Here is a 26,215-nt window from a genome sequence, read left to right on the forward strand (position 1 = left end):
CTGAAAATAACTAATTTTATCGTCAGATCAATTTTTAGCAAGTTACAGGCCATAATCCGGAAAAAAGGCCGATTTTAGGCCATTTTTGCCAAATTTGGCAACTTTCCGGTCCGAATTTAATGGCGCAAAGTTGAAATTCGGATTCAGCGTCAAAAATTACATAGGAATCGATGAAAACATAGCTACCCGGGATTTTCGCAGGCTCTTTTCCTTGTTTGCCTGGACTATATCTGACAAGTGAAATGATTTTGCGAGAGACAAAAGTGATCCGAGCACTCGGTTTTCACGTGCACCTCTATTTAGCAAGAAATTTTAAAATATAAAATAGTGTGATTTTCTAAATTTATCATTTTAGTTAACAGCAATATCAAAATCATAACTGTGATAGAAATATATATTTAATAATAACAATTAAATTATTTATAATGTGAGTCTTAGAAATTGAATATATACCATTAATCTTAAAATAATGGGTAAAATTGATGTCTCTATTATCATAAGTTTAATAGTTTTTTCTTTCATTTTCCTTTCGCTTTTCAAAGATGTCAATATCCGTCCCCCTCCCCCTTCATTTCATTAACTTTCAAATGTTGAAAACCAGGTAGACAAGCCATGTATATAGACTTTCTGTTTGTCAGATTCTGAAGAACTTTTTTCAAATTATTCAAATTTTATCAAGCCAGACACTCATTACAAAATGGCATTTCGGTACTGAGAAATATTTCCATGAAATAAATTCCATATGAATTTTTTATTTCTCATAATGGTAGCACAGCTCCAGTATTACAGTGACAATTTTTTTTAAGTAGAATGCATCGTGAGAGCGTAAGGCGATGTAAAAGTGCTATACCTATGTATATATTTTTTCCCCACTCTAATTCAAATAAAAAAAAAACTGACGTTGATTTGCGTCATAAGCTAATACTTTCAAAGTCATGACGTCAACAATGTAACAGCCAGCACGTACATGAACAGGTGCTCTCATCATTCTTGCTAAAATTTGCGAAAGCTTTGTCAATTTCCAGATCACATAAGTTCAACTTTACTCGTCCACCAGGGAAAATTTTAAAAACCATCATGCCTGTGTCCTTTTTTTTCTCTCCGATTCACGTGGGCAAAATAACGAAGTACACGAACGATTTTTCAGTTAATTTCAACTGCGTATTAAAAACTTGCGTGAAGCAACGATCAAGGTCGACAAAAAGCACACATCATTACTGTAATTAAAAAGTATCCCTCGTCAAGTTTTGAAAAATTACGATTAAAAATGGTTTTTTACACATTTGAATAATCCTACCCTTATTGTCAAAATCGCCTCTCTTGTCGCAATTTTCCCGATTTCACCGTGGTCTATCAACGAACGATATGAAGGAGGAGCTTCTGTATACGTCATATCAGAAACATCAATCCAAATTTCTGAAAAACTAAAATCAAAACGGCTATCGAAAATGCATCTACACATCCAGCAAATGAGTAGAATTTGCTATAATATCCTCACGCAGATATACACGGTACTTTAAACTTATCAATAAAAACGCAGTACACCTAGAAATCACCCGATCACGTGAACCTTAGGATTAGGGTAGCATTAATTTATTTTGACTCGAGTGGACGATCAAATTTTTCGGTGAGAAAGAGGTGTAAAATGATGGGTACAAAACGCGCTGATTTCTTATTACGGCTCACAGAAAAAAGAGCAGGGGGTTGTTGGACGATATGAACAGAACATGTCCAATTAATTGTGGCAGTGCCCCAATAAATTACGTCACAAAACCCAGATGTTGCGGTACTATCCTTATTTGAGTTTCGGTACTGTCACAGTTTATTGGAAATGTTCAAATCATCCAAAAAAATGTGAGTGGTACCACAATTTTAGGATATAACTCCTTGCACTTTTTTCACGGAGAAAAAGAAAACACGACGGTTACCACGGCAATAATGTCACACGGGATTCCACGGTATAGTGAAATCGTGGATTTTGGTAATATTTTTGATGAGCACGGTAGCATAACCATGCTCATAACAGTATGCCTGTGCCCACAGTAATATTACGGTGAACACGGTCATATCACCGTGCTCATCGTTACAAGTATCAAAATCCACGGTTCTCCTACGGTGGAATCCCGTGTGACATTACTACCGTTGTAACGGTAGGATAGCTGTGATTTTTTTCTCGGAGTTCCGTGCTTCAAAGTTTGAATTTTTTACACTGCAAAAAAATTCTATGCATTTTTATCAAGGTCCGTTGGTACCTTTACCATCTCACTTTTTTTTACCAATTATTGGTAATTTTACCAAGACAGACTGGTAAGCTTACCTAAAAACCGGTATTTTTACTGTTTTCTCAGGTAAGAATACCACTTTTATTGGTAATCAATTCCCGGTAACTTTGCCATTTTATCTCGGTAATTCTACCACAGTCGATAATAAATATTGGCGTTTTTACCAAGGTCCAGTAAAATTACCGAGAAAGTTCAATAATTTTGCCGAGATTTCTCGGTAAAATTACCAATTCCATAAATGGTAATTTTACCAAGAAAAAACTGGGATCAAATAGAACCCTGAATTCTTGGTAATTTTACCCTTTTCTTAGTAAATACACCGAGATTTTTTTTTCAATGTAGCTTCCATCGTGTATTACCAAAAATATAAAGACATCTGTGTAGTGTGTATGTGTAGTAGCACCTAATACCTCATTTCTGTTAGTGTAGACCATTGCACTCCAGTTCAAGCCGCACTCGCAACGTATTTGCCGAACCTGATCCTGAGTGAATCGCTGCGGCGGAATTCAGTTTCCCTTAAGTTTTGATCGATTTGCGAGATGGACGACCTTGAAAACAAACCGGAGTTGGTGGTCGTTTCCCTTGTTTTGATTCATCGAAGGGAGCGCGGTCGTTAAAACCCCAAACGGACCATGACCCGGTTAACGCTGGAGTTGGCAAGTTTACTTCCCTACCTGTCTCGAGATAATTAAAACTCGTGCTTTTTTCGACAAGAATTTGACCTAGATTACGCACTACTTGCGCATTATCTATAGATTTTGCAAGGATACGCGTTAAAAACGGTATATCGACGGTGGAAGAATCAGACCATCCGAAGGACAAGAGGTGCCTTACGGGGGAGGGTAGGAGGGGTCTAGCGCTGCCTTACGTAAGCCGTATTTATTTGTCAAACTTTCGTTTTTTTATAATTTATTTCTTCCAAATTTCGTTAATTTAAATACTGACTGGTCCAAAGTTCGTTTTCTTTAGACGTTTATTGTTTTTTGTTTAAAATTTAATTTTTTCTGAACTTTTTGAATTTAAAAACTGGTTATTTTTTCAATACAACTGTTATTTTTTATGATCTCCTACCAGCGATTAGTAATATTGAAAACAATACCGCTTCATTTGAATACCATTTTTATAATTAAATTATGCATTTAAATGATAGAAGGGGGGTCTGCCCAGCCTTACGTAATTATTTGAGGGGGTCCAGGCTAGCCTTACGAGTGCCTTATGGGGGATCAAAACATCGGAAAAAGTGCCTTGCGTAATTTGAATTAGTTGCGATCGAAAACACACCAACTCGGTAACTCGAAAATGCTCAATTTTCATTTAAGACGGTCAATGTTTACAAATGTCATTAAAGTTAGCACATCTGTTCCAACTTAGACCTTTAAAATGTCCTTAAGTGCTTGTATTCCGGCATAAAAAATATTCTTCTTAGACTAATTTCTTCATTTACTGTGCAGTTCTGTGTGTGTCTTGGTTACTTTCCTGTTTCCGAGTTGGTGTGTTTTCGTTCTCACTGATTCATTTATGGACGACCCCTCACTGGTAAAAAAAACTTCTTGGTTCAAGAGTGCAGCTTCTTGTCGCCGGATTCAAGAGTTCAAGACTCTTAAATCCGGCGACAAGAAACTGCACTCTGAAGTCAATGCACCGCGGCATTGGTCCAAGAGGTTTTTTTTTACCAGTGAGCTGAATACGATTCTTAGTAAGATTTTGAGAACGATTTAAAATTTCGCTCAAGAGGATATTGGCCTGTAATCATAACAAATCGCCATACCATTTGGCAATGCCCAAGTGGCTGCAATTTAGCGTGTTCGTCTTAATGGTAACATAATGACGATCCGGCGGGAATTCGAACTCGGGAACGGGGACGGAATCCACCGGTCGGTGCGCCCGGCCCGGCCCGGCGCGGCGCACCGAGTATGAGAGAGCAATTTAAATGGACACTGATCGCAGTGCAAGTCTCCGAGACGGCCATAAAACACCGACAGCTTTCGGTCGAGCATCACCTCTAGCGTTTTCGGAACCCCAGGAATGCGGGCGTAAAAATCGGACATGCTCCAAGAAAGCTGTCCGCTTCTCCTCGACTTGGGCCGGACCTCACGCTCGCATCGTTCCTCGATGGTAAACTGCACTTTCAGGAAAATGCGGACGATGCGCGGTAACTGCGGGGCTTTTGCGACCTTGAAACGTCCTTGAATCTTCTCCATCTCTTTCGATCTGATCCCGAGCGGAATTCAGTCCAAGAGTGAATGCAGGAGGAATGCATTGAGGAGCTCTAAAGGGCTTCCTTCACATAAGAATGGTTGGGTTCTCGATTCCTCCTAATCCGAGCTTAAACCTTAAAATCAGAAACATCACCCTAGTAGGAATAGCTCTTAAAAAAAGTTCTACAAAGAGTTGTCCAAAAAAATGTAAAAATTTATACATTTTTTAAAGTTCGGAAATTTTAAGTAAAAGAACTCTTAAAATACTCGTTTTAGGAAACCCTTTTGAGGAATTTTTTTAAGTAAGAAAATAGTGTTATTTTAATTAAAAGAAAATGTAAAATTTAGGTAAAAATCAATTAACTATATCCTCAATTTTTACGGGCTGCAACTGTTTTTTTTATACTTTCCTGTTCATCACTTTTTTTCCTCATTTTTGCCCGCAGGAAGTTAGAAAAAAGAAGAAAAAAAACGTAAATTTTACTCTAAATTTACTTAAAATTTTGCTTCAAATTTATGTAAAAAAAGCCCCAAAAAGAGTTTCCTACTACAAATATTTCAGTTTTTTCACGTAATTTTTAAGTGGTTTTAAAGTTAATCTTAAGAGATCTCTTAAAATTCACGAGTTTTTTACAATTTTTCTCAACAGCCACTGCTACTAGGGCAGTTATATCCACCAAGGCATACCTGAGCTAATTTTTCTGTATGTTCTTTTGTTGCAGCTGGTCTCTCGACGGAGAGAGGATATTTCGGACCATGGACTGTTTGCAAACAACAGCTCTACGGCCGAGCCAGGTGTGGAGAAGGGATCTCCAGGTTCCATCCAGTTGGTACGTATTAAAATTCTCTCAGCTACTTGTTCAATAATTGCAGGGCTCGGGTTTTTGTTCTAACCTCACCGTTAATACGAAAAACTCCCAGTCATTCCACGAAATTGATACAAATATCCTGTAACTTCGATGTTCCGCTTCCCGAGCAGCACGTACAATATCGGCAGTTCTCAAATACACACATCTGACCTTTCCATTTTACATAGGAAGTATTTCGTTCGTATCGAAAATGGTACAACTCCAAAGATTAAGCACTTTCATGTTCACTATCTTGTGACTGAAAAATCTCGGTTCTTAGCTGCAAAGCTCCTTTGAGCAATTGAGTAACGTGCGCCCAAAATAAATGTCCACCCACCGAAAATTTTTGGCGGAACTCATTCATGGCGTTTCTTGGATTTTTTTTCTTTTTCTATAGGTGTCTGTTCTCCTAAAGTTTCACTTACGTTTATCCTAGTTTTGAAATATTCACAATGGATGCAGCTTATGATTACATGTATAGCTTTTCGTATTTCATTCCTGTAGGTTTAAATGAAACTCTCATCAGATAAAAAATGGCAGTAAGAACAAAAAGATGGGTTATTACTGATTCTAATTTTACTGAAACTCACTCCTCTTATACAGGGTTATTCAAAAGTCACGCATCACCGGCCAACCCTGTAGTTCTAATTAAGATTTCGACTTGCGGTTTGTGACGTTTTTCCTCATTTCAAGGGGAAAACTTTTTTTAGGTACTTTCCAGTTTTTGATCCCCTCAGGGGGAGGGGGACGGGGGGCAACTAAAAATTTCAAATGACCACCCCCCTCATGGTCGGTAGTGCGTAACTTTTGAATAACCCTTTGTATGTATAAAGTCGCTCGTACAATGTACTCCGACGTTCTGCGACACCCAAACGCCACATATGCTTACCCTCTCAGAGGTTATCGGGCATCTGACACCGCAACATCTCATCGTCAACGCCCTGGGGACGTCCCGCAAAGGGATGGCGGCAGGGGCCCTGCCGCCATCCCTTTACGGGACGTCCCCACTCCTCACTCCTCTTAACTTTGAAGAATCCTGACGAAATTGGCTTATTTACAATGAGCGGTGAGATCTTTGGGTGTTTTCAGTACTTTTCAAGTAAGCTCAAGCAATTATGACCCTAAGACTTGAGTTTTTCGCCGTGTTCGGTTAGCGTCGTTAATTTACTTTTCTGACTTGGGCATTTTTCAGTTGCTGTCAAAGTGGCCGGCCTGTTCGCCGTGGGCGGAGTTGTCATTCTCGCCATATTCTGCATCCTCAGTATCCTTCAAATTGCAATGGTCGTCTCCAAAGAACAAGTTGTCATGCCTTACAGCTCAGCCGTCACCACAAAATTAGCCTTAGCTCTTGTAGCAGGTGAGAAGAATTACCCCACTTCCCTCAAACAACCTTACAAACACAGAAAAAAAAATTAATTTCCTTTCAGAGAGGAGGATTTTGCTCTTGGTTTCTTCTCTTCGATTTACAGTCTTTGTTTTATCTTTGTTTCAAATCAAGTTCTAATTACAATTTAACTCCAAAAGTTATTTTTTTATTTTATTTCGTATGTTTCGTATTTAACTCCATTAGGTTTTTTTGTAAGCTGAGTTGTGCAAACATATGCAAAGTAAAATATAAACCGCATTGACTCAAGGGGACGGTTATTTTTCTTTAGCGAACTGGGAAATAATCTGAGCTGAAGTAAGAACTTGGAGGCAGCATTTTTCTTTCTAAGCCATGGAAAACAATTTTTTCAGTGGTGAAATTTCGCATATTTCCTCACTGTGAGCTAGAAAGCAGTGTAGTGCGAAAAAGTCCTCAGACTTTTTTCACTGAAACAGTGTTCTACAGAGAATTCGCTGTGTGCGCACTCAAATACCTACTGTGACAATTTATAAGTTGTCCACTCCGTTAAACTTAAACCCAGGACGTAGTAATACATTTCAATTCGCACACACTGCGGTTCAATTTCGAACATGCGTTGAACTTTCCAAAACATTCTCAATACTGGATGTTATCATGGGTGAATGAGTAAAGAATCATTTTTAAGTTTTGGAGAAGAACGCGTCTAGAGTTGAGAGTCTTGATTTCCGAATATTGTAGGGTAAAAGTGAGCCTTAGTGCTCAACTTTTCCTAGAATATACGTACCATGAGAAGAGTTTTACTCGAAATGACATCTGTATTTTATTTTTATTTTTTCGTGTATACTTTTACCATTACAAAATTGAAAATCAGTAATACTGCTGAAAGATAATCAGCCGAAACAACTTCATAGAGCCGGATTTTATTCTGTCAAAAACACCTCAAGTCCACTTTCAGCGCTCGTTTTTTTTTTGGAAAAGTCTAGAAAAAACACGAAGACAGTGATTTCGCTGTCGGAGGAACATATTTTCCATGATCCATGCATCTCTTTCTGTATCCTCATGCCGTAGTTTTAAATAGCTGCTGGATTCCTTCATAAAAATTAGATCAAGCAGCTGAGACCTGTTTCTAATTTCCGTTAGCTTTGGCAACCAAGTTGAAACGAGCCTGTGCAGATGCAGCATTTGTATCAGACGCTATTGATTACGGAGCTAATCCATCACTGGAAAATCTTATTAAATACGATTCAGTGATTTATTGTTTCAAATACCGCATTATCTCTAGACGTTTCCTCTGTGGAGCGCAAAGTGTGGCCTTAACTTTAGCGCAAGTGTTTAATTTCGCATTTCGATGCATGTGAACCAGAACAGATGCTTCCTAATTCAGCCGCTTTGTTCCGGTTATTGTCAAGAATTAGACGTAGTTATGCTAAAAGGAACTATAATGCACGCATTCCCTAAGCACATAGCTCCTTTTAGCATAAGTACGTCAAATTATATCTCCGTCGAGTGATTGAAAATTATGACTCTCCGTCGAAATCCGTGCAAAACCTTAAATGTGTACTTGCCATTTATGTGTTGAATTTTCTAATTTATTTATTAATTTTCTACAGGCAATAGCCCAATATAAAATTCATAGTAAAAATGTACATAAAAATGAATGATTCATGATGTTTGTATGCTTCTTCACGGATTATCTCATTGCCCCCATTAAATTGACACTTTTAAACACAGTTATTTTTAATTACAGCACTTTTGGCCATCATCGCAGCTGGCCTATTCGCCTTGCAAACGGACGATCATGAGAATGACTTCGAGGTTACAAGGGGCGAGTCATTCTACATGCAAGTAAGTAGTTTCGTTTTAAAGCTGTTGAAAATTCTAATTCACCACGTTCAGGGTGGGGATTCGCTGGATGGTGATAAACTTCATGCCTTTTTCGGTGCAAAAAGGCACTTGTAAGAGTTTTCGTCGAAATTCCAGAATCCGATTTTTCGACTCAACTCAACAATAATCACTCCCATCCAAAAGTTTGTCTCCGTGGACTGAAGCCCGAATCACACGCTGAATGTGGCTTAAATGTGGAAGTCATCGGCCTGATGCCTGAATTTTTGAAAAATTCAGCAACGAGTCTCAGCGACCATTGGATAATCTCGGATTTGTCTGAATTATTTAAGTAGATTTGATACAAACCTGGATGAAAATAACTCGAATTCGCGAATTTTCAGCCGTTGACCGATGACTGTTTACTTCCATGTTCAGCTGCCAAATTCAGCGTGTGATTCCGGCATGAGGTTCCTATTCACGTGAACAGCAATTTTCTTCTCCATGTAGGTGAGGGTAGTATTCTGCCGTGCTAAGGAAGAAAGCCGTATGAACATTCTGTAGTTGCCGAATTTCCCTAAATCAAACATGTATTTTCTACAGCATTCATGCACATTTTCCTTTGAAATTTTTAGATATTTTAGATTAAATTGCGTACAAATTCGTCTGAAAATGTTAGGGGAAAATATTCACAATTTTTCCAGTAAATTAATGCGATTTCCATCGAAGACAACGTCTGAAGGCTTATACGGCGTTTTTCCTCAACACGGTAGTATTCCTCAAAATCCCTTGTGACAAAAACGTAAGGCTATACGCGTGGAAAGCGAAGCGGGGTTCCAAGTTCGATAATTCTTCATGTGACGAACGTCAAGAAAAACAGCGTTAACGCGCGTAATGGGGTGAAAAATTAATTATTCAAGACACCGTGGAAGCGGCAAACAAGAGGGATCTTTACACAACTCCAGTGGCGTGGCGTGGCGTGAATTGCGATATATCGATTGTTATGCCATTTAAACCTATGGAAAAGGATCGATAAACAGGGTGTTCGCAGCGAACACCTTAATAATCGATTCTTTACTATAGGTTTAAATGGCATAACAATCGATGTATCGCAATTCACGCCACGCCACTGCACAACTCCTATCGACTGATGATTTCCTTCGACTACTCGTAGTCATGGCAACAAAACAGCGGGAATCGGAACTTGACTCTTGGGTCACACATGCTCTCAAGCAGGAATGAATGCTTCGAACTCTCTCAGGGCACTCTTAAAATCGTATTTCCGCCACACCTGTTGAATACATCGAGGAAGCTGCTTTCCCTTTCCCCCTCCTGTCTTGATTTTTCCACCTCAAATCAACAATCCCTGCGGAGTTGAACTCCTCCCCTCTTCAAAGTTGCTCTACCGTATCCACGGTCTTCGTAAAACCGGAACATTGATAATATGAATGCATTTTCCTTTCCTTTCACGCTTTTCTATTAGCATTACAATCAAAAAAGTTATTTAGAATCCACATTTTAAGAGAGAAGGCTTAGACGAATCTATCTTCATATTGGCTTTCATTTCATTGATAAAATATAAAAATATATATCATAATTCCGAAGTTTAAATGGATCCAACTACATATAATTTCTTTAGGAGGGAAAACATGAGTTGTAGACAGCTTATCTTTGATTAATCCACGATCTAAAATTACACTACCATCTTAGAGTAGAATTTCAAAACCAGATGCGTAGCTGGAAATAGAAGTAGCGTATCCATAGAAGGGATTGAAAGCCTCTTAAGTCTTGGGGGAAGTATTTCAGATAACAGAGAAGAAAGAGGGGGTCTGGAGGCCCTCTAAACCTATTTTCCACACAGCTACGCTTGTTAAATGACTTTAAAATGTCTACTTGTTGAACCTCTACAGTTTTCAAAATTTAAATTATTAGTTGTGGCTTACATGTATTAAACTGTAACGTCACGTGAGACCTATCCGTAGGCCGTTTGTTCTAACATCCTTTGGATCCCTTTAATACCCAAACTTAACAATGCTTTTTTCAGACGTTTCATGTGGCAATGGCGAGGCGTGAATGATGATTATCGATATTTCCCCCATCTGAAAGAATGTTGGAGAATCGATTATTAGGGTGTTCGTTGCGAACACCCTGTTTACCGATCCTTTTCCTTACTTTTAAATGGCAGATCAATCGATATATCGCAAAGCACGCCACGCCACTGCCATGCGGATGTATCATTGAAGAACGAGCCCAAGAGTCATCAGAATGAGTGATCATTCTTCATTATAACCTCTGCAATAAATTAGTTTCTTTACATATTTAATTTTATTACATTTTTTTAAAAATTTGTTTCAGATCGTCCTTCTCATCCTCAACTTTTTGTTATTTATTGTTGCCTTATACGATGTTATGTTCGCCAGACGAATGGGTGGCGACCCAACGATGTGTAACCGAGACCCAACAGGGGCTGCCGCCACCACTTTCAATAATCCGGGATTCCGGGAAAAGTCATCCATGCACCCAGGTAAAAACTTTGAAAAATAATCTTGAATCCTAAGAGAGCAACAGGGTGGTTTGCCTTCATTTTGACCGGATAGACAAAACAGCTCTTACGAAACGGAATGCTCGCATCCTCAGAGATTTACCTCGGTGTAGTGCGCTTTTATGAGGACAAAAAACGGCAAGAGTGGCGCATCGTAGCATACACGCAATGTGTGAAGTATTCATGCAGTCTTGCAGGCGCTAACAAGCGTTCCACGGCCGGCCGCATTGTTAGAGCGATTGACCCTGCGCTGATTGTTGTGCTTCATCACGAAAGCTCGAAATAGCAAGGTTAGATTATACTTGAACCGAGTAACTTCCGTTTATCTGAACAAATTACCAAAATGTTGTGGACCTTTGAAAATATCCGTACGTAGATTAAATAAGCCTCTTAAGTAAATTTACGAAGATACAGCTATTTCAACGGGTTGAAATTGGTTTTGCTTACCTATTTTAATGCCAGCGAATCATACTGTTGCTCATTTGAAACCGTTTTCCATCATTCGGTGCGTCAATCACCTCCATTCATACAAGCAGGTGAAGCACCTACTCGATTTTCTTGGAAAACGTATTGAAAGTCGCTAATATTTCTGTTAGAAAGCATGTCCTGAATTGTGTTTTATTTATACGAGAATGCTGGAACTGACTATTTTTCAGTCAGAGCAAAGAGTCAAGGTGTCTCTTCAAAAATCAAAAAGTTGGTAAAAATTAATAGAATGTTGACGGTTGCGGGATTAAGATACAGGGTCATTCAAAAGTCACGCACCACTGGCCATAACTTCAGTTCGACTATGATATCGACTTGCAGTTTAAGACGTTTTTCCTCATAGAGGGGAAAAATTTTTCAGGAACTTTAAAGTTTTTGATCCCCTCGGGGGAGGGGGGCGGGGGGCAACTTAAAAATTTCAAATGACCACTCCCCGTATGGCCGGTGGTGCGTAACTTTTGAATAACCCTGCATGTTCATATTTCAACGAGCTTGGCATCTGGAATAGACCACCTGACAGGATGTAAGGTTTGAAAACTACGACAGTAGATTCCTCTTTGAAATTTTACGTAAATGAAAACACGGTGGACACATCAAAATTTACCAATTTCAGCTCATAAATGAGAAATCAGCGTTTACTGTCATCGGCAGTTTAAAAAACTTACCAACCTTACCAAAAAAAAAACAAAAACCAACGACTGCTTGTATCGAATTGATTACGTAAAATTTTATTATACTATCCCGCGTTGATTTTAGTTCCATAGGAAGCATGAAGTTCTTACTGTAAACTCAGAACACTATAATTCCTTTTGTTATTAGTTAATAAGGACAAAACGAACGTGTTTGGAACGAAATTTCAATGAGAGCACACCTACAATACTGTTCTACTTTTAATCTTCATCCTGTCTCGTGGCTCATTATATTCTTATTTTTTATCAATCGACGATGGAAAACCTTTTGTTTCAACTTTTCATTAATTACGAACCTTCTTCTCGGAAGCAGAATACGCCAAACACACCAACTTCATCATCAATTTAACCCAATGAGTACATGAAAGTTGGAAGAACAACTTCATAAGCAGGGCTTTGTAAAAGTTACCTTTTAAGTCCGGAAAGTAACGACCGCAAGTGCGGCCTTGATAACTGGGATACATAAAAGCAAAAGGCCCACACGACGGGAAAGACCTCCGGCCGAGGCTTTGAAATCGAGCGGTCAACATGCAGGCTGTAAAAGCTCTCGGTCAAGAGCACGTAAACTTTTCGACCATAGATGCACAAGAATAGATCATATTCGATAGCGGTTCGATGTGTCGTTTGGTTCAAAATAATAGGACATAACCTCAAACAAAAATTTAGGATTTAAGTTGGAAGAGCTGAAAACGAGAAAATTCCTCACTGGAAAAAAAAGTAGCTTGGATCAAGAGTCCAGACTCTTAAAAACAACGACAAGAAAAAATATTCTTGATTCAATCGGATTTTTGCTTAAATCGAGAGTCAAGCCTCTTAATTTAAGCGGATTCCTTTTTGATTCAAGCAACAATCCGATTGAATCAAGAGTATTTTTTCTTGTCAATGTTTTCAAGAGTTTGGACTCAAGATCCAAGCTACTTTTTTCCCAGTGCTAACAATCTCACTTTTCATTGGCATTTTGTACTCGAAAGAATAAAAATTCAATCGCCGAAGACCCGTCACCTCAGATTTCTAAATTGACTTCTCGTCGTCTCCTGCACGAGGAAACGTAACTCCATTCCAAGGTTGCCAAATCGCCTCAAACAATTTCTTTATTTTACAAAGTGACACCTGTGCAATTTTATGAAATACTTTTCTGATTTTTGCGTGAAATCTGAGGAAAAATCAGTGAAATTTTCAGTTAGGAATGCCCAAGATTCTTCTAGTTACTATGCAATTTGTGCGGCGGGAATTTGAAACATCGAAATAAAGTTACGATGTTACGTGAGGGAAACGGCGTTTTGAGGCTATGTTTACATGTCGAACCGATCGATATCGATACAATCTCACTCGTTGATGTATCGATAGTTTCGACGGGGGATGCTGCGACCGGGGTGACTTTTTACATTTTTCCCGGCGGGGGGTCGGAGGGGGGGGGGGAGTGCGGAGGTTGCGTACTATATCACCTCTCACCTCGCCGCGGTGCGGGGAGGCCGGCCCATCCCGTCTCGTCAAAGTTGACATTAATTTCCATCACAAAGCTTAAGCTACCCGCACGCGACGATCGCGGGTATTGAAACTGTCGGAGTTCGATCGGCACCTACGATCGTATTCGATTGAAAGTCCGAAGGTGCGTTTGAGTTCCGGATCGGTGTTAGCTCGGTGTGAATTAGTTTCCTCGCAGTTTGGTAAGTAGTGGCTTGTGATGACCGCTAAATAAGTTTATCGAGCCTCATCGACTTTCGCTTTCCTCTCATCGAGTAATTGCCTCGCGTTAAATGTGTTCTTGCATCATTCGGCAATATTCTCGATGATTTTTAATAATCGGATGGAGTTCAAGTGATTCGACGGACGCTAAACTTTGTGTCAGAACGACATGTGATATATCGCGTCAATTTATTTCGTCGGCCAGAATTTAAAGGGAAATTTGTTATTCTCCCAAAGCAGCTCACTCGATTAATACCCTCTCGCCGAGACGTTGACTCGAAGAAAATCAATATCGATATAAGACGCTGGAAGTAATTGATTTTAGTTTCTTCATTATTTCACTCTTCGTCGGTTTTCAGTATGTTGACAATGGCTCTAATTTCTAATTACGTTTTAATTTATTTGGCTGTGAACTTGCAGCGCGTTGATCGAGTCTGCCGCCTCTCGAACGAGGTGGAAAGAGGCGTTCTAAATGTAGCCAAATCTATCCTGCGTTTTTCTCCTTCAATAGTTGTAACTTCGAGGTATAACCCGCGATAAAATATAAATAAAAATTGACTTTTTAAATCCAAAATAATATGTACACTTTCAGAATTTGTTTAACGTCAAAAAAAAGATTTTATCAAGCAGTGAAAAGAATACGTTAAAGAGAAAGCAAAATCAGCGACAAAGTTACAAAAAACCAAACGTATGAACTTCCTTCGTATTTCCAGTTGTGGAACTTTCCTTCTAATACACGAGCGAGGCTTTTCATCGCAAAAATAAGTGTGCTTGCTTCTTCTAATAAGGATTGCATATTAGAAAATTATGGACAAGCCTGACCATGCAGGGAAAAGAGAGTGAGAATTTTGCGAACAATTTGTTGCCAAAGTAAGTCTGATACATACAAAAATTGTGAATATTTTTCCCCAAAAATTTTAGGCAATTTTGTGCGCAATTTCATCGAAAACCGAAAAGTTCCAAAAAAATGTGCATAAATGTTGTCAAAAACACATGTTTTATCAAGGGAAATTTGGCAACTCTGGAATGTTCATACGGCGTTCTTTCTTAGCACGGCAGTGGACCTTTCTCCGCCAGCCCGTCCCCGGCAAGAGAGCCATTCTTATGGACTGAAACCATAAACAAAGACTGGCATCGAAGTAGAAATCAATGGATGATGGATGAGTATAGTAAATCCGAAGAGACATAAAACATGCGGAAAGAAGGATCGCGCGTAGTCCTTCAGGGGCTTCGGCCGAGTCGTGTTACCCGCAGGAACCGCAAGCCTATCGTTCACGCGGAAATGATCTCTGTTATTTCTCAATCTCGATGGACCTGAAATATTTACAACCGGCGATTGCCCCAGTTCTGCTGCGGCTCTCCAGCGGAACAATCGAGTTCTTGAACTTGAGAGAAGCCTCGCGCCACCCCGCAACCTTCGGGCAGAGGAGCCGACGTCGCCATCTTGTCATATTGTTCGGCAAATTCCTCGTTTCGCAAACGGAAGAACCTAACTTCATTTAGACCCAGTTTATCAGAAAGAAACCGAACCCACATTTTCGAAAAAATTGAGTTTAGAATGTTTTTGAGTTCTGTTATAGTCGTTTATTTTCTCCTGCCAAAATCTGAATGTCGCAAAAAGGAAATTAGTTTGTGAAAAGAGGGGTTAAAGTTTATTTTCTGCGTTGAGCCTTACGCAGGAAGGAAACTTCAAACCTCTTTTTCTCAGCTTCAACCTCATGTGGGTCGGTTCCTTTCTGATGAATTCGGTCCATTTCAACGTTACGTGGTCTCAACAGAACAATTGTGTTTTTACCGGGAAAGCGTCGAGGGTTTCCCACGGAAAATTCCTGAAAACTGAAAAGCTGGTGCTTTTTTCCTTACTGTAGAATGAAGTTCATTTGAGATGGACGTATCGCCCCTTGTTCACAGCTCCACGCGAAACCGAAAATGACTGCTGTCATGTGACACAACTAGTTCCTCGCGTTAAAACCCGCACCAAAAGTAAATCCACTCAATAAACTCGATTGAACATTTTGGAATAAGGTACTAATATTTCCAACTAATTTTATAAAAGACAACTATTCTGGGTTAAGTCCGAATCGAAAGGTGCATCGCAGCGGATGTTTGACAACTGCGAGCGAAAAAATGAGCAACCTGGAATGCTATCCATTCTCCCGGAGCAATAACAAACTGTTTTGGTTGTAAAACGCACTTAAATAGATCGATCCAGTTATTTGAAAGAGGGTCCGGGCCGCACGGGGCTTAATGGCTCGGCCTTTTGTTGGGAGGGCCATGATTTTGATAGCACTTCCAAGAAATTGCCGCTTCTCGCCGTCTTTTTTTCGTTTCTTAATTATCCTCATTTCACCTTTATTAACTCATCTTGTACTTCACTTCACGACCGGATCGTGAGATTATAAAAACAATCAACCGTGATCGAGGGTTTTGGCCCACCGCCTCGATAAACACGTTCTTGGCGGATTTAATTAAAACAAATTTCTTTATGCCAATCCTCATTAGGAGTCCTTTGCACTCGCAGTCTTCAGTTCGAAGAGACTGGAAAGATTTTCGCAGAAAACGTCTACCTCATGTGTGTTCCTCGCGTGGATGGACTCATTTTGCTTAAATTCGTTCAGAGAACTGCCGTATCAACGTCAAGGGTTTTACCATCATCATGACATGCCGCGCAAAATTCAAAAGCACGTTATTTTATACTCTGGAAAAAGGGTGACTTTCGATTGACTCTGTCTGGCGTTGATCATTTTAGGTTGCTCCATTCACGAGAAAAGTCAAATTAGGGGCCAAAAATTACCTTCGAGAAACTTACTTACTTTTTTGCTTGTAACGAGAAAAGTGAGTAGATCGGTTGGGCATGACAGAAAAAGGTGGAGGAAAGCGTTTAAAAAATAACGAATTTGCTTGTAATGGGCCTGTTGCAAAATTTTCCCGGAGCAAAAATAAGACTTATTCCTTTCAGTAAATGTCTTAAAAATCACGATGAGCGCATTGGCAAAGTTTGAAATGCAGTCCTAAACTCCACAATCTGCGTAGGAAATTCGCGTTTATTTTTAGCTTCCCGCTTTAAAAACGATACCACGGCACAGGTGAACATTTCGTTAGAGGCTAAGTCGTTCTATCCAAACCCTATGTGCACTAGGATATTATACACAATATTCAACATGGCCAATACGGATCCGCCAAAATACATATTCCTGGACAAGATTCTAACCATTTGTTAACAACCCAGCGTGTTTACATTCACGATTCCTTCGCGTTGATAAAGGTCCGCTTTGGTGTACCTTGTGCTCTCGATTGCAATTTGCGCGCGGAAAGCGTCGGCTTTGTTGGGTATTGCCATTGCGAAAGGGTGAATGGAACGACTCCTCAAACGAAATGTTCACGTGTGCCGCAGTATCGTTTTGAAGCGGGAAGCTCAAAAAATCGAAAATTTCTTACGCAGACTGTAAAGTTAGGAGTGCATTTCAAACTTTGCCAATGCGCTCGTCGTAATTTTGAGCGATCATGCAGAGTGGATCGAGCAGTTCATTTTTGGCATTTTGGCCGCACGAGCACCCACGCTTGCTAAAGGTTACCCTAGTCGTGATACACCAGGAGTGCAAACGAACGAGATAGAATACGAGGGGGTGGTGTGGTGGACCAGTGAAGATGAGGTGGGGGTGGCACAATGGTTGCCCCGGCGGAAACTCAGCGTCCTGTTATCTCCGCCTCTACTCAGTTGGTGAATGAATAGCGGGATCGCTTTTGTATTAGCGGCCAATTTACAATTCACTTGGTAGCAGCATTCTCATTGCCACTTGATGCCACGTTGCGCCAGACGATGCGCTGCGCCGCACAAGTATAGCATCGTTCAAAAAGCTCTTGCCCACGATCAAGTATGTTTTATGGGCCCATAATTTCAAGTCAGGAAGTTACTTTAGGTATTATTTTGAAAAGTCAATCATGGCAGGGCTCAGGCTATCTTAAGCTCACTTCACACTATCAAACTTTTCATCCAACTCTTGGATGTAACTTGTCGAATGAAAAGTTGGATAGTGAGACACTGATGAAAGAAAACGACAATTTGATGAAAAATTGAACGGAAACTTTGTGACGTCACATTCAACTTTTTGTTCAACTTTACATCCAGTTAGCGCCGCCAATTGGATGGAAAGTTGAACGAAAAGTTGGAACGAAATCTTCCGACCGACATGAGCTGAAGCTGTATCTTCGCGAACCGCAGGCTGGTGACGATATCACACTGCAACGGTAATTAATTAAAAAAATTTTTGCGTCCAACTTTCCACCAAACTTTTCGTTCAATTATGCCGGAATTATGAGCATGAGAACATCGTTGGTTTCCGAAATGAAAAATTATTAGAGGAGATTTGGCCAAATGACTTAATCTACGGAAATCTACGGACTTAATCTACTGACCTAATCTACGGAGTCTTTATGTAAAATTCATGTGTTTAAATGAGAAATGCCGCCTGATGACGCCACAAGGCGGTAGCTTTTCTAACTTCTATAATATTTTTCTGCAATTTTCCATAATAGAAAAAAACTATCTGAAATAGTGCAAACGCAGCTCATTAATTACGCTCAGATGCAGCAATAAAAATTGATTGTGCAAATCCTCCATAGAGGTAATTCCGGGTAAATCTCCCCGATTGCACGCAATTATCCTGCGAGGAACCATGTGCGCCATAACATCGTTATATATATATATCATAAATGCGACCAATCAACATTGTAATGCAGTGATATAGCCGTCTCTTTTTACGTTAGAACCCCATTTTCCTCATCTCTGTCACGATAGATTTCCCCTAAGACGATAGATTCATTGCAGGAAATAAGGATTTTTCCTAGCGTGCGGCGTTATGTAGTGGTCTGGGCAGTGGCTCACACACCTGAACGTTTTAATTAACCGCATTTCAACTTCATACACCTGCTTGATTCCTCTGTTTATGCTCGGTGCACTTCTCTGCACTACCGATGCTTTCAACGTTTCTTTATTTTCCGCCTCTTGACCGCGATGGTTTTCAAAGTCAAGTTGAGGCGAGAAAGAGAGACGTCACAGGGTCAATCTTCACCTTACCAATGTCTTTATAGATGTTCTGATCTCTAACACGAATCCGTCAACATTTCTCTGCACTGGAAAAAAAAAGACATTGGATCTAGAGTCCAGACTCTCGGAAACATTGACAAGAAAAAATAATCTTGATTCAATCAGATTTAAGCTTAAATCAAAAGGAAATCCGCTCCAATTAAGAGGTTTGGTTCTTGATTTAAGCCGAAATCTGATTGAATCAAGAGTATTTTTTCTTGTCGATGTTTTTAAGAGTCTAGACTCCAGATCCAATGTGTTTTTTTTTTTTCCAATGTGGCTATTTTTCCACAGGTGAATTATCTAGTCTCTCTTCTTCTCTATTTCTCTCGCTAGTTGTGAAAGCTTCAAGCAATGATTTTGATTAAATTTGTTAATTTTCAAGAAAATAAAACAGGAGAGAAGGTTCAAAACACCGCCAACGAGATACTTGGTTTCAGTAACGAGGCGTGAATGATCGATTGTCGATATTTTCCCATTTGAAATTATGGCGAAAAATCGATTATTAAGGTGTTCGTTGCGAACGCCTTATTATCGATCCATTTCCACAGGTTTAAATGACAGATCCATCGATATATCGCGAATTACGCCACGTCACTGCTTGATTTGCGAGTTTCGCCGTCGTCGACATGCTTTCCTGCTAATGCAGCTCTCGGTTACAGGAATCGAGAGAGAAACGAAAACGCCTTCATTTCTTGTGTATGCAATACGGGCGTCCATGGAGCAATTATAGTTGTATCACGCATCCTCATCAGGCGTTCGGCTCGGCGTGTTTGTCGGTCAATCAAAACGAACAGCTCTTATGATATCGCTCGCATCAATGATAGACCGCCGGCATTGCACAATTGGAGGACCGAAAGTTTTATATTTATAATCGATAGGCGGCGCTTTTTGCGAACTTGATATGCGCCAAAAAAATCGCATCGAAAATTTTCGAACCTGGAATCCTGGATCGCAGTGCCGACAGTCCATTGCGCTAGCCACCCGTAAGTCGTGACCATTGAGGGGCATAGAGCGAAATAGAAGTACACTAGTTCAGCACGACGCTGTTTTCCACCCTAAATTTCTCGGAGTCTGCGGTTTCGGTCGATTTAATAAATTCTATTTTGGTTGTACTGATCGAACCAAGAAAAATTAATCAAATCAATCCGAAGTAACCTTCAATACAGAAATATTTAAAAGTCTTCTATTCATGTCAATCTTAGGTTAACATATAGGCTTTGGGATGAAGTTCACTTTCAGATTTCTAATATTGTGATAACTTCGTCGTCGTCTTCTTCTTTTTCTTCTTCTTCCTCCGCCTCTTCTCCCCTCTCTTCTTCTTCTCATCCTTTTTCTTCTGCGCATCTAATTCTTCTTTTTCCTTTTCTTCTGCTTCTAATTCGTCTTCTTCTTCCTCTTCCTTTTCTCTACCTTCTTCCGTTACTTCCTCTTCCTTTTCCTCTTTTTCCTTTTTCTTCTGCGCATCGAATCTTCTTCCTTTTCTTCTTCATCTAATTCGTCTTTTTTCTCTTCATTTTCTTCTGCATCTAATTCTTCTTCTTCCTCTTCCTTTTCTCTCTCTTCTTCTTTTTCTTCTGCATCTTATTCTTCTTCTTCCTCCTCGTTTTCTTCCCTCTCTTTATCCCCCTTTTCTTCTGAATCTATTTCTTCCTTTTCATCCTCTTCCTCTTCCTCCTTCTCCTCCTTCCCCTTCTTCCCTCTCTTCTTCTTCCTTTTCCTCTTTTTCCTTTTCTTCTGCGCATCGCATTCTTCTTCTTCCTTTTCTTCTGCATCTAATTCTTCTTCTTCCTCTTCCTTTTCTTCTTCTTCCTCCTCCTCGTTTTCTTCCCTCTCTTCATCCCCCTTTTCTTCTGCATCTATTTCTTCCTTTTCTTCTTCTTCCTCCTCCTTCCTCTTCTTCTCTTTCTTCTTTCTTTTCTTCTTCGTCTTATTCTTCTTCTTCTTCTTCCTCTTGTCCTTTTGCTCGGAATGATTGTTCAATCGGAATATTTTGATTTGTGTTTCAGGAGGAGGCATCTCGATGACCCACGCGAGCGGGAAGCCGTACCTGTCGTCGACGAACGGGTCGGTGGCCTCCATGTCGACGACGCTCTCCTCCAACGGCTCCACGACCGGCTCCGTCTCCCGGATCGGTCCCCTCCGCTCCAGCCTCAAGAAGCCCCGGACCCAAACCGACGGCCTCGGCATCCAGAACCCCGGGTTCAGCGGCACCTCGCCCACCCTCTCCAGGAACGGCAGCGTCAAGAAAGTCAGGATCCAGACCCACAGCACCGCCGTCTAATCCCCCGAAACAGGATCACAAACGAGACCCTCCATTAGCGTTCAGCTCACCTACAAACTGGCTTCAAAGAGGTTCATCGATGCCTTTCTTGGTCCTCTCATTGGCCAGCGCTTTGAGTCGGGGCAATCGATGAGTCTCTTTGAAGCCTCTAGTTTGTAAGCGGACTGGACGCTATTCGCATCTTGGCAATGGTTGAAGCTTTTACTCTTGCCTAAAGCCCAATTCACACGATCAAACTTTTCATTCAACTTGCCGAATGAAAAGTTGGATATTGTGATACTGACGAGAGAAAACGACAATTTGATGAAAAATTGAGCGGAAACTTGAATGTGCCGTCACATTCGACTTTTCAACTTCAACTTTCCATCCAATTGGCGAAAGTTGGAACGAAATCTTCCGACTGACATAGGCCGGAGCTGTATCTTCGCGAACCGTAGGCTGATAACGATATCACACTGTAACGGTGATTTTATTAAATTTTTTTGAGTCCAACTTTCCATCTAACTTTTCGTTCAATTATGTCGGATGTAAAGTTTGATAGTGTGAATTGGGTTTTTGTTATTTCCTTTGGCAAACATATCAAAGTTTTGTAAACTTGTTTGGCTCATTACGTCATCTGAGGCTCTTCATCCACCTCGGAGGTAAGATGACTCTTGTTCCCATACAAGTGTCCACAAGTAACAAGTGTTGAGTCCCCGAAAGTAAAAGTTTCCACCTGACGCCAATACACTAGTGGAGGGTCTCTTGTCCCAGCGCAGGGCGGTCTGGCCCACGTGGCTCGCAGAAAAGAATGCCTTGCTACAGTGATCAGGAACCTTGTCAGAATTGGACTTTGTTTTGCAATTGGAATCTACAATTTCTGGCGCCTCCGCAAAAACACTCATGTGCGTAGGGAAAGTAATGCTAACATACGTTGTTTCCGAACTGAAAAATTGTAGTTCCAAATTGCAAAATTCAGTCCAATTGATCTAGAAAATCAATGGTGGTAATCCTGCTAGACTGTCTAGTTGAGAGAACCACGGTATTTTCACAGCGTGTAAGTGCGGTCGTGTCGCGATACTTCATCTTATTATGGTTTTTATTTTGAATGGTTTCTCGGAGCAAGCTGCTGTCAATGAAAAAATCCATCTCTGTAAAGTATAAGCAGACGATAATATCGATTATCTACCCATTGATTTCAGCCAAATCCGAAGTGAGCTCGGGTCCATTTATCTTTCAGTATTTTAGGCAGTGTACGATGTTTTTCAATTTGTTGACGAGTAGTTCGAAGCCATTTTCCTGACTTTTATTATTGTTATCAATACTACGTACGTAGCAGAGCACCTTTCGAGGATATGAATGTTTTTCAAACACTATTGCTTTTATGCCCGTCCATTATTTTAGTTTCTATTATTGTTTTTATAATAATTTTTATCATTATCAGCATCGTTTTTTCGCATGTAAATTTTAATTTTTGTTGGTTTAAATATTGCGTTTTCTGCCTTACAGTGTATTGAAAGTAAAGTACCTACTCAACACTAATTAGAGTCGCGTCATGCAATTCCAGTGTAATATTTTTTACAGTATTAATATAGATTTTTAGATTTGTTTTGTTTCAGATTTGCGCATCAGTGTGATATAGCGTAGATATTGTATTATACTTACTCACATCTCATGAACCAAATTGACGCCATGAGCGAGTTCTCTGATTTTCTAAAATTTTGTCTTACTTTCCTTCAATCATCTTGTTTATTGTTACTGAAGTAAATTTTGAAAACTTTATGAGACCATTCATCATCTCACTGGTGATCCAATCACTGCATAGCAACTGATGCGAAGCACAGCAACATCAGTATAATCAGTACCATACTCCTTTGAGAAATATAAAAAAGGATAAGGTCCTTCAGGAATTCAAAATTTTTACCAAAAAAAACCTTAAGAAATGCCTAGCTGCCATACATTTATTTATTAATTTCATTTTACCATTTTTTCTTTTTTGGGTCTCGTCTATATTTACTCCACGTAATTTACCGCAGAATAAAAGAACGGTTTCTGGGGCTAAAATTATGGGTAAATTTCAATGTATTAGAGCGAGAAGCCTTTAATATCTGAAATTAATTTTTGGCATTTTTAACGTTGGTTCTATTAATTTTTATTCAATGCGAGGAGCATTTAAATCCAGCTGAAAGGAACGGAGTAATCCAAATATTTAGTTATTAATGACTGAGCTTAAGCGTACCTTACTTTTTGCTACCGAAAATCAAAACTTACGGAAAATCTTTAGAATTCTAAACAAGGGCCCAGAGTTTATTTTTTTTTACACTGGGAAAAGACGAGAAACATTTGAAAAGATTTTCCTATGTTTTGAATTTATTTGATTTCATTGCTTTCTCCTGAAATGAGTCCAATTGTATTTGTCTCTTATCCGTACCTTATCTCAACAGTTATTTTTAGCAATAAGCCGCAATACATCTAGAAAGAAAATGTTAAAATGTGAACCCAACTTCCTATTTGTTAGAGCTTATTGTAATTTTACTTTTTTCCCGACTATAATCCTCATTATAATAAAGTTATATCTCCGTACTGTTCTCTACACAAAATGCAATCAGCAATTGATTTCTCAGCTTTTAGTTTTTGCGTTTGCCCTCCCATTCAGCGTAACCGCTGCATATACGTTTTCAATTAATTTTACGCAAACATATTCACTGATTCATAATGGTCTCGTTTGTGAAGCGAGAGTCATTGACGGAAAGAATACATTTTGGTCTCTAAAATAAAAAAAAATGACAAGTGATACTGTATGTATACTTGTCATAATCTAATTGAGTGCTTGGTTTTATTTCCAAAAAAAAAAAAATGAAGAAGGTTTACAATATACTGCAATACTATTTCTGGAATTTAAGCGTTCTCGGTTTGATGGATTACATACGTATTTGATATGTACTGATAGCGCCGTTTTAAAACCGATACATTTAGATATGAGTCTTTGCGTGATAATGTTGAAGGCGACGCGTTTGGGAAAAGGCTAAGTCTCTGAAGTTGTGTTGAGCATCATACAGTGGATGTACAATTTTCTGTTGTTCTTGAAAATTTGGAAAAAATAATTTTTTGCACATACTTCTCTCTTCTTTATTGAAGCAGTGAACAGACTGTAGTCTACATTCACACTTAAAAGTAAGTTACTGAAAATAACTAAGATATTTTGAAAGTGTTGTCGCCTTCGATTCAGCTATGTTTGCGCCGCCTTGTTATAATCGGTGTGCCTTGATAATCTAATAATAATATTTTGGAGTGCTGTAATCAGAATGTATCGTGATATGAATCATAGGGACCCAATCTTATTAATCGGCTGAAATGTGTCTTTTCCGAGCAAGATGAAACTGTTTTTCCAAGAGTATTTCTTTAACCTTATTACTCGAAGAGAGCCGAGTAAGTAGGTACACTTCTGTTATATTTTGTAAAGGAATTTGTACTGCGTAGTTTTATTCTATTGTTTTCGTATTTAATGCGTTGTTTTGAATTGTAATTATATATCTGATGTAAACGCATTGTTGGTTAGTTTTACTCTGTTCTTTTCAAGTGTCGTGCAATACTATCCTCAAGAATCTACTCAGCCCAGCTGAATGAAGCATTCTTGCAGAACGGAAAAGTTTATCTGCGAAACCCTGAAACGCGCAAAATTAGTATCCTGAGTTCACTGGTGAAAAGTATCCATTAAAGTTTCACCATTTTCGATGGTCTCAAGCCAATACAATTTCTATACGAATTGCAATAAACTGAATTTTTTATTTAATTCATACAAGTATATTTGAAAAGATCATCTTAAGGAAAAGCATATGTAACTTCACGAAGTGGGTATGTTGATGCCTTAAGTCGAAAAACAAGTACCGAATTGCATATCGACGGTGAAACTACCAAACCACGTATCTCGTTTGCGGTGTTTAAAAATCTACGCTCGCATTTTATTTTTTGAAGTAGACCAAATCAATATCATTCCTTGAAATTTTCACAGAATTTTCTTCGCACGAAGAGGAAAAATCACAGAAATTTTCAAGACTGGACGTTAAGTAGTTTTTCATTTAAAAAATAAAGTGTGACAGGAAGTCTGCGACGTCGCAAACCGAGATACGTGGTTTGGTAGTTTCACCGTCGATATTTCGTTAGAATTCTAAATTTTACCGCAATAAGCGTTGGAGTACACTCCTAAAATTTTTAAGAGGAATCGCCGAATGAAGTACCTATCTTCTGTTTGCCTGTTCTTTGATAATAATTTAACATTTAGGCAAAAACGTTTAAAAGTCAAAATATTAAAGCATCAGCTTCCAAAGCATGACATCAGTATTCTCTCAAATACAAATTTGAAACTAGGTGATCCCCTGAGCAAAAACGAAGCAAATCACTCCTTCCCTGTTTGTTACTACACTTGAGGATAGATTCATTGTTTCATAGAGAAGTTTCATTCTTTATTATTTATTTTGTTTAATACTTGTAAAAATCTATATATTTATATTTTCAATGTTGATATTAAAATAATATAAATAGTTTATATTTCACTTTATAAATTATTTAAAAAAAGAAAACAAATAAAAAATATTGATTAAAATATTGTTTGAATTAATGTTCTTGCTTTAAAAACCTATGCCCATTCATTTTCCATTTCCTTCTTTTGATTGTTCAAATCAGTTTCCTCAAACTGTGGTCTGCCACACACTGGGACGAGTCTATGGGAGAAGTTCGACAAAATCTGGAAATTTTGAAAGCTTAAATTTTCGGAAATACGAACCAAAAAAGTTTAAGTGGTTTCATTGGGTCTGTCCTAAAATGCCCTTATACACGGAATCATCCCTTGAAATCAAATTTGTGACAAAATAAACGTCAAAATTTGAAATTTTAGCGAAAAATTTCATGTCCGATCTCTTTAATTAGCTCGTTCCACTGTGCGCCCGACCAAAGCCCAATTCACACTATC

At 39.2% G+C, this 26,215-nt stretch overlaps 1 protein-coding gene across 1 annotated transcript in view; it reads left to right on the forward strand.

The window, feature by feature from the left end:
- LOC109042908 (uncharacterized) overlaps nt 1-25,849 on the forward strand; it is a 166,674-nt gene extending 140,825 nt beyond the window's left edge. The window contains exons 3-7 of the mRNA XM_072301575.1: nt 5,203-5,310; nt 6,521-6,685; nt 8,421-8,518; nt 10,850-11,018; nt 20,993-25,849. Of these exons, the coding sequence (XP_072157676.1) occupies nt 5,203-5,310; nt 6,521-6,685; nt 8,421-8,518; nt 10,850-11,018; nt 20,993-21,267 (815 nt within the window). The 3' untranslated portion in view covers nt 21,268-25,849. The remainder of the gene's footprint in view (nt 1-5,202; nt 5,311-6,520; nt 6,686-8,420; nt 8,519-10,849; nt 11,019-20,992) is intronic.
- Nucleotides 25,850-26,215: the final 366 nt, after the last annotated feature.

This window comes from Bemisia tabaci, chromosome 6, assembly GCF_918797505.1.
Source record: "Bemisia tabaci chromosome 6, PGI_BMITA_v3".
Classification (NCBI taxonomy): domain Eukaryota; kingdom Metazoa; phylum Arthropoda; class Insecta; order Hemiptera; family Aleyrodidae; genus Bemisia; species Bemisia tabaci.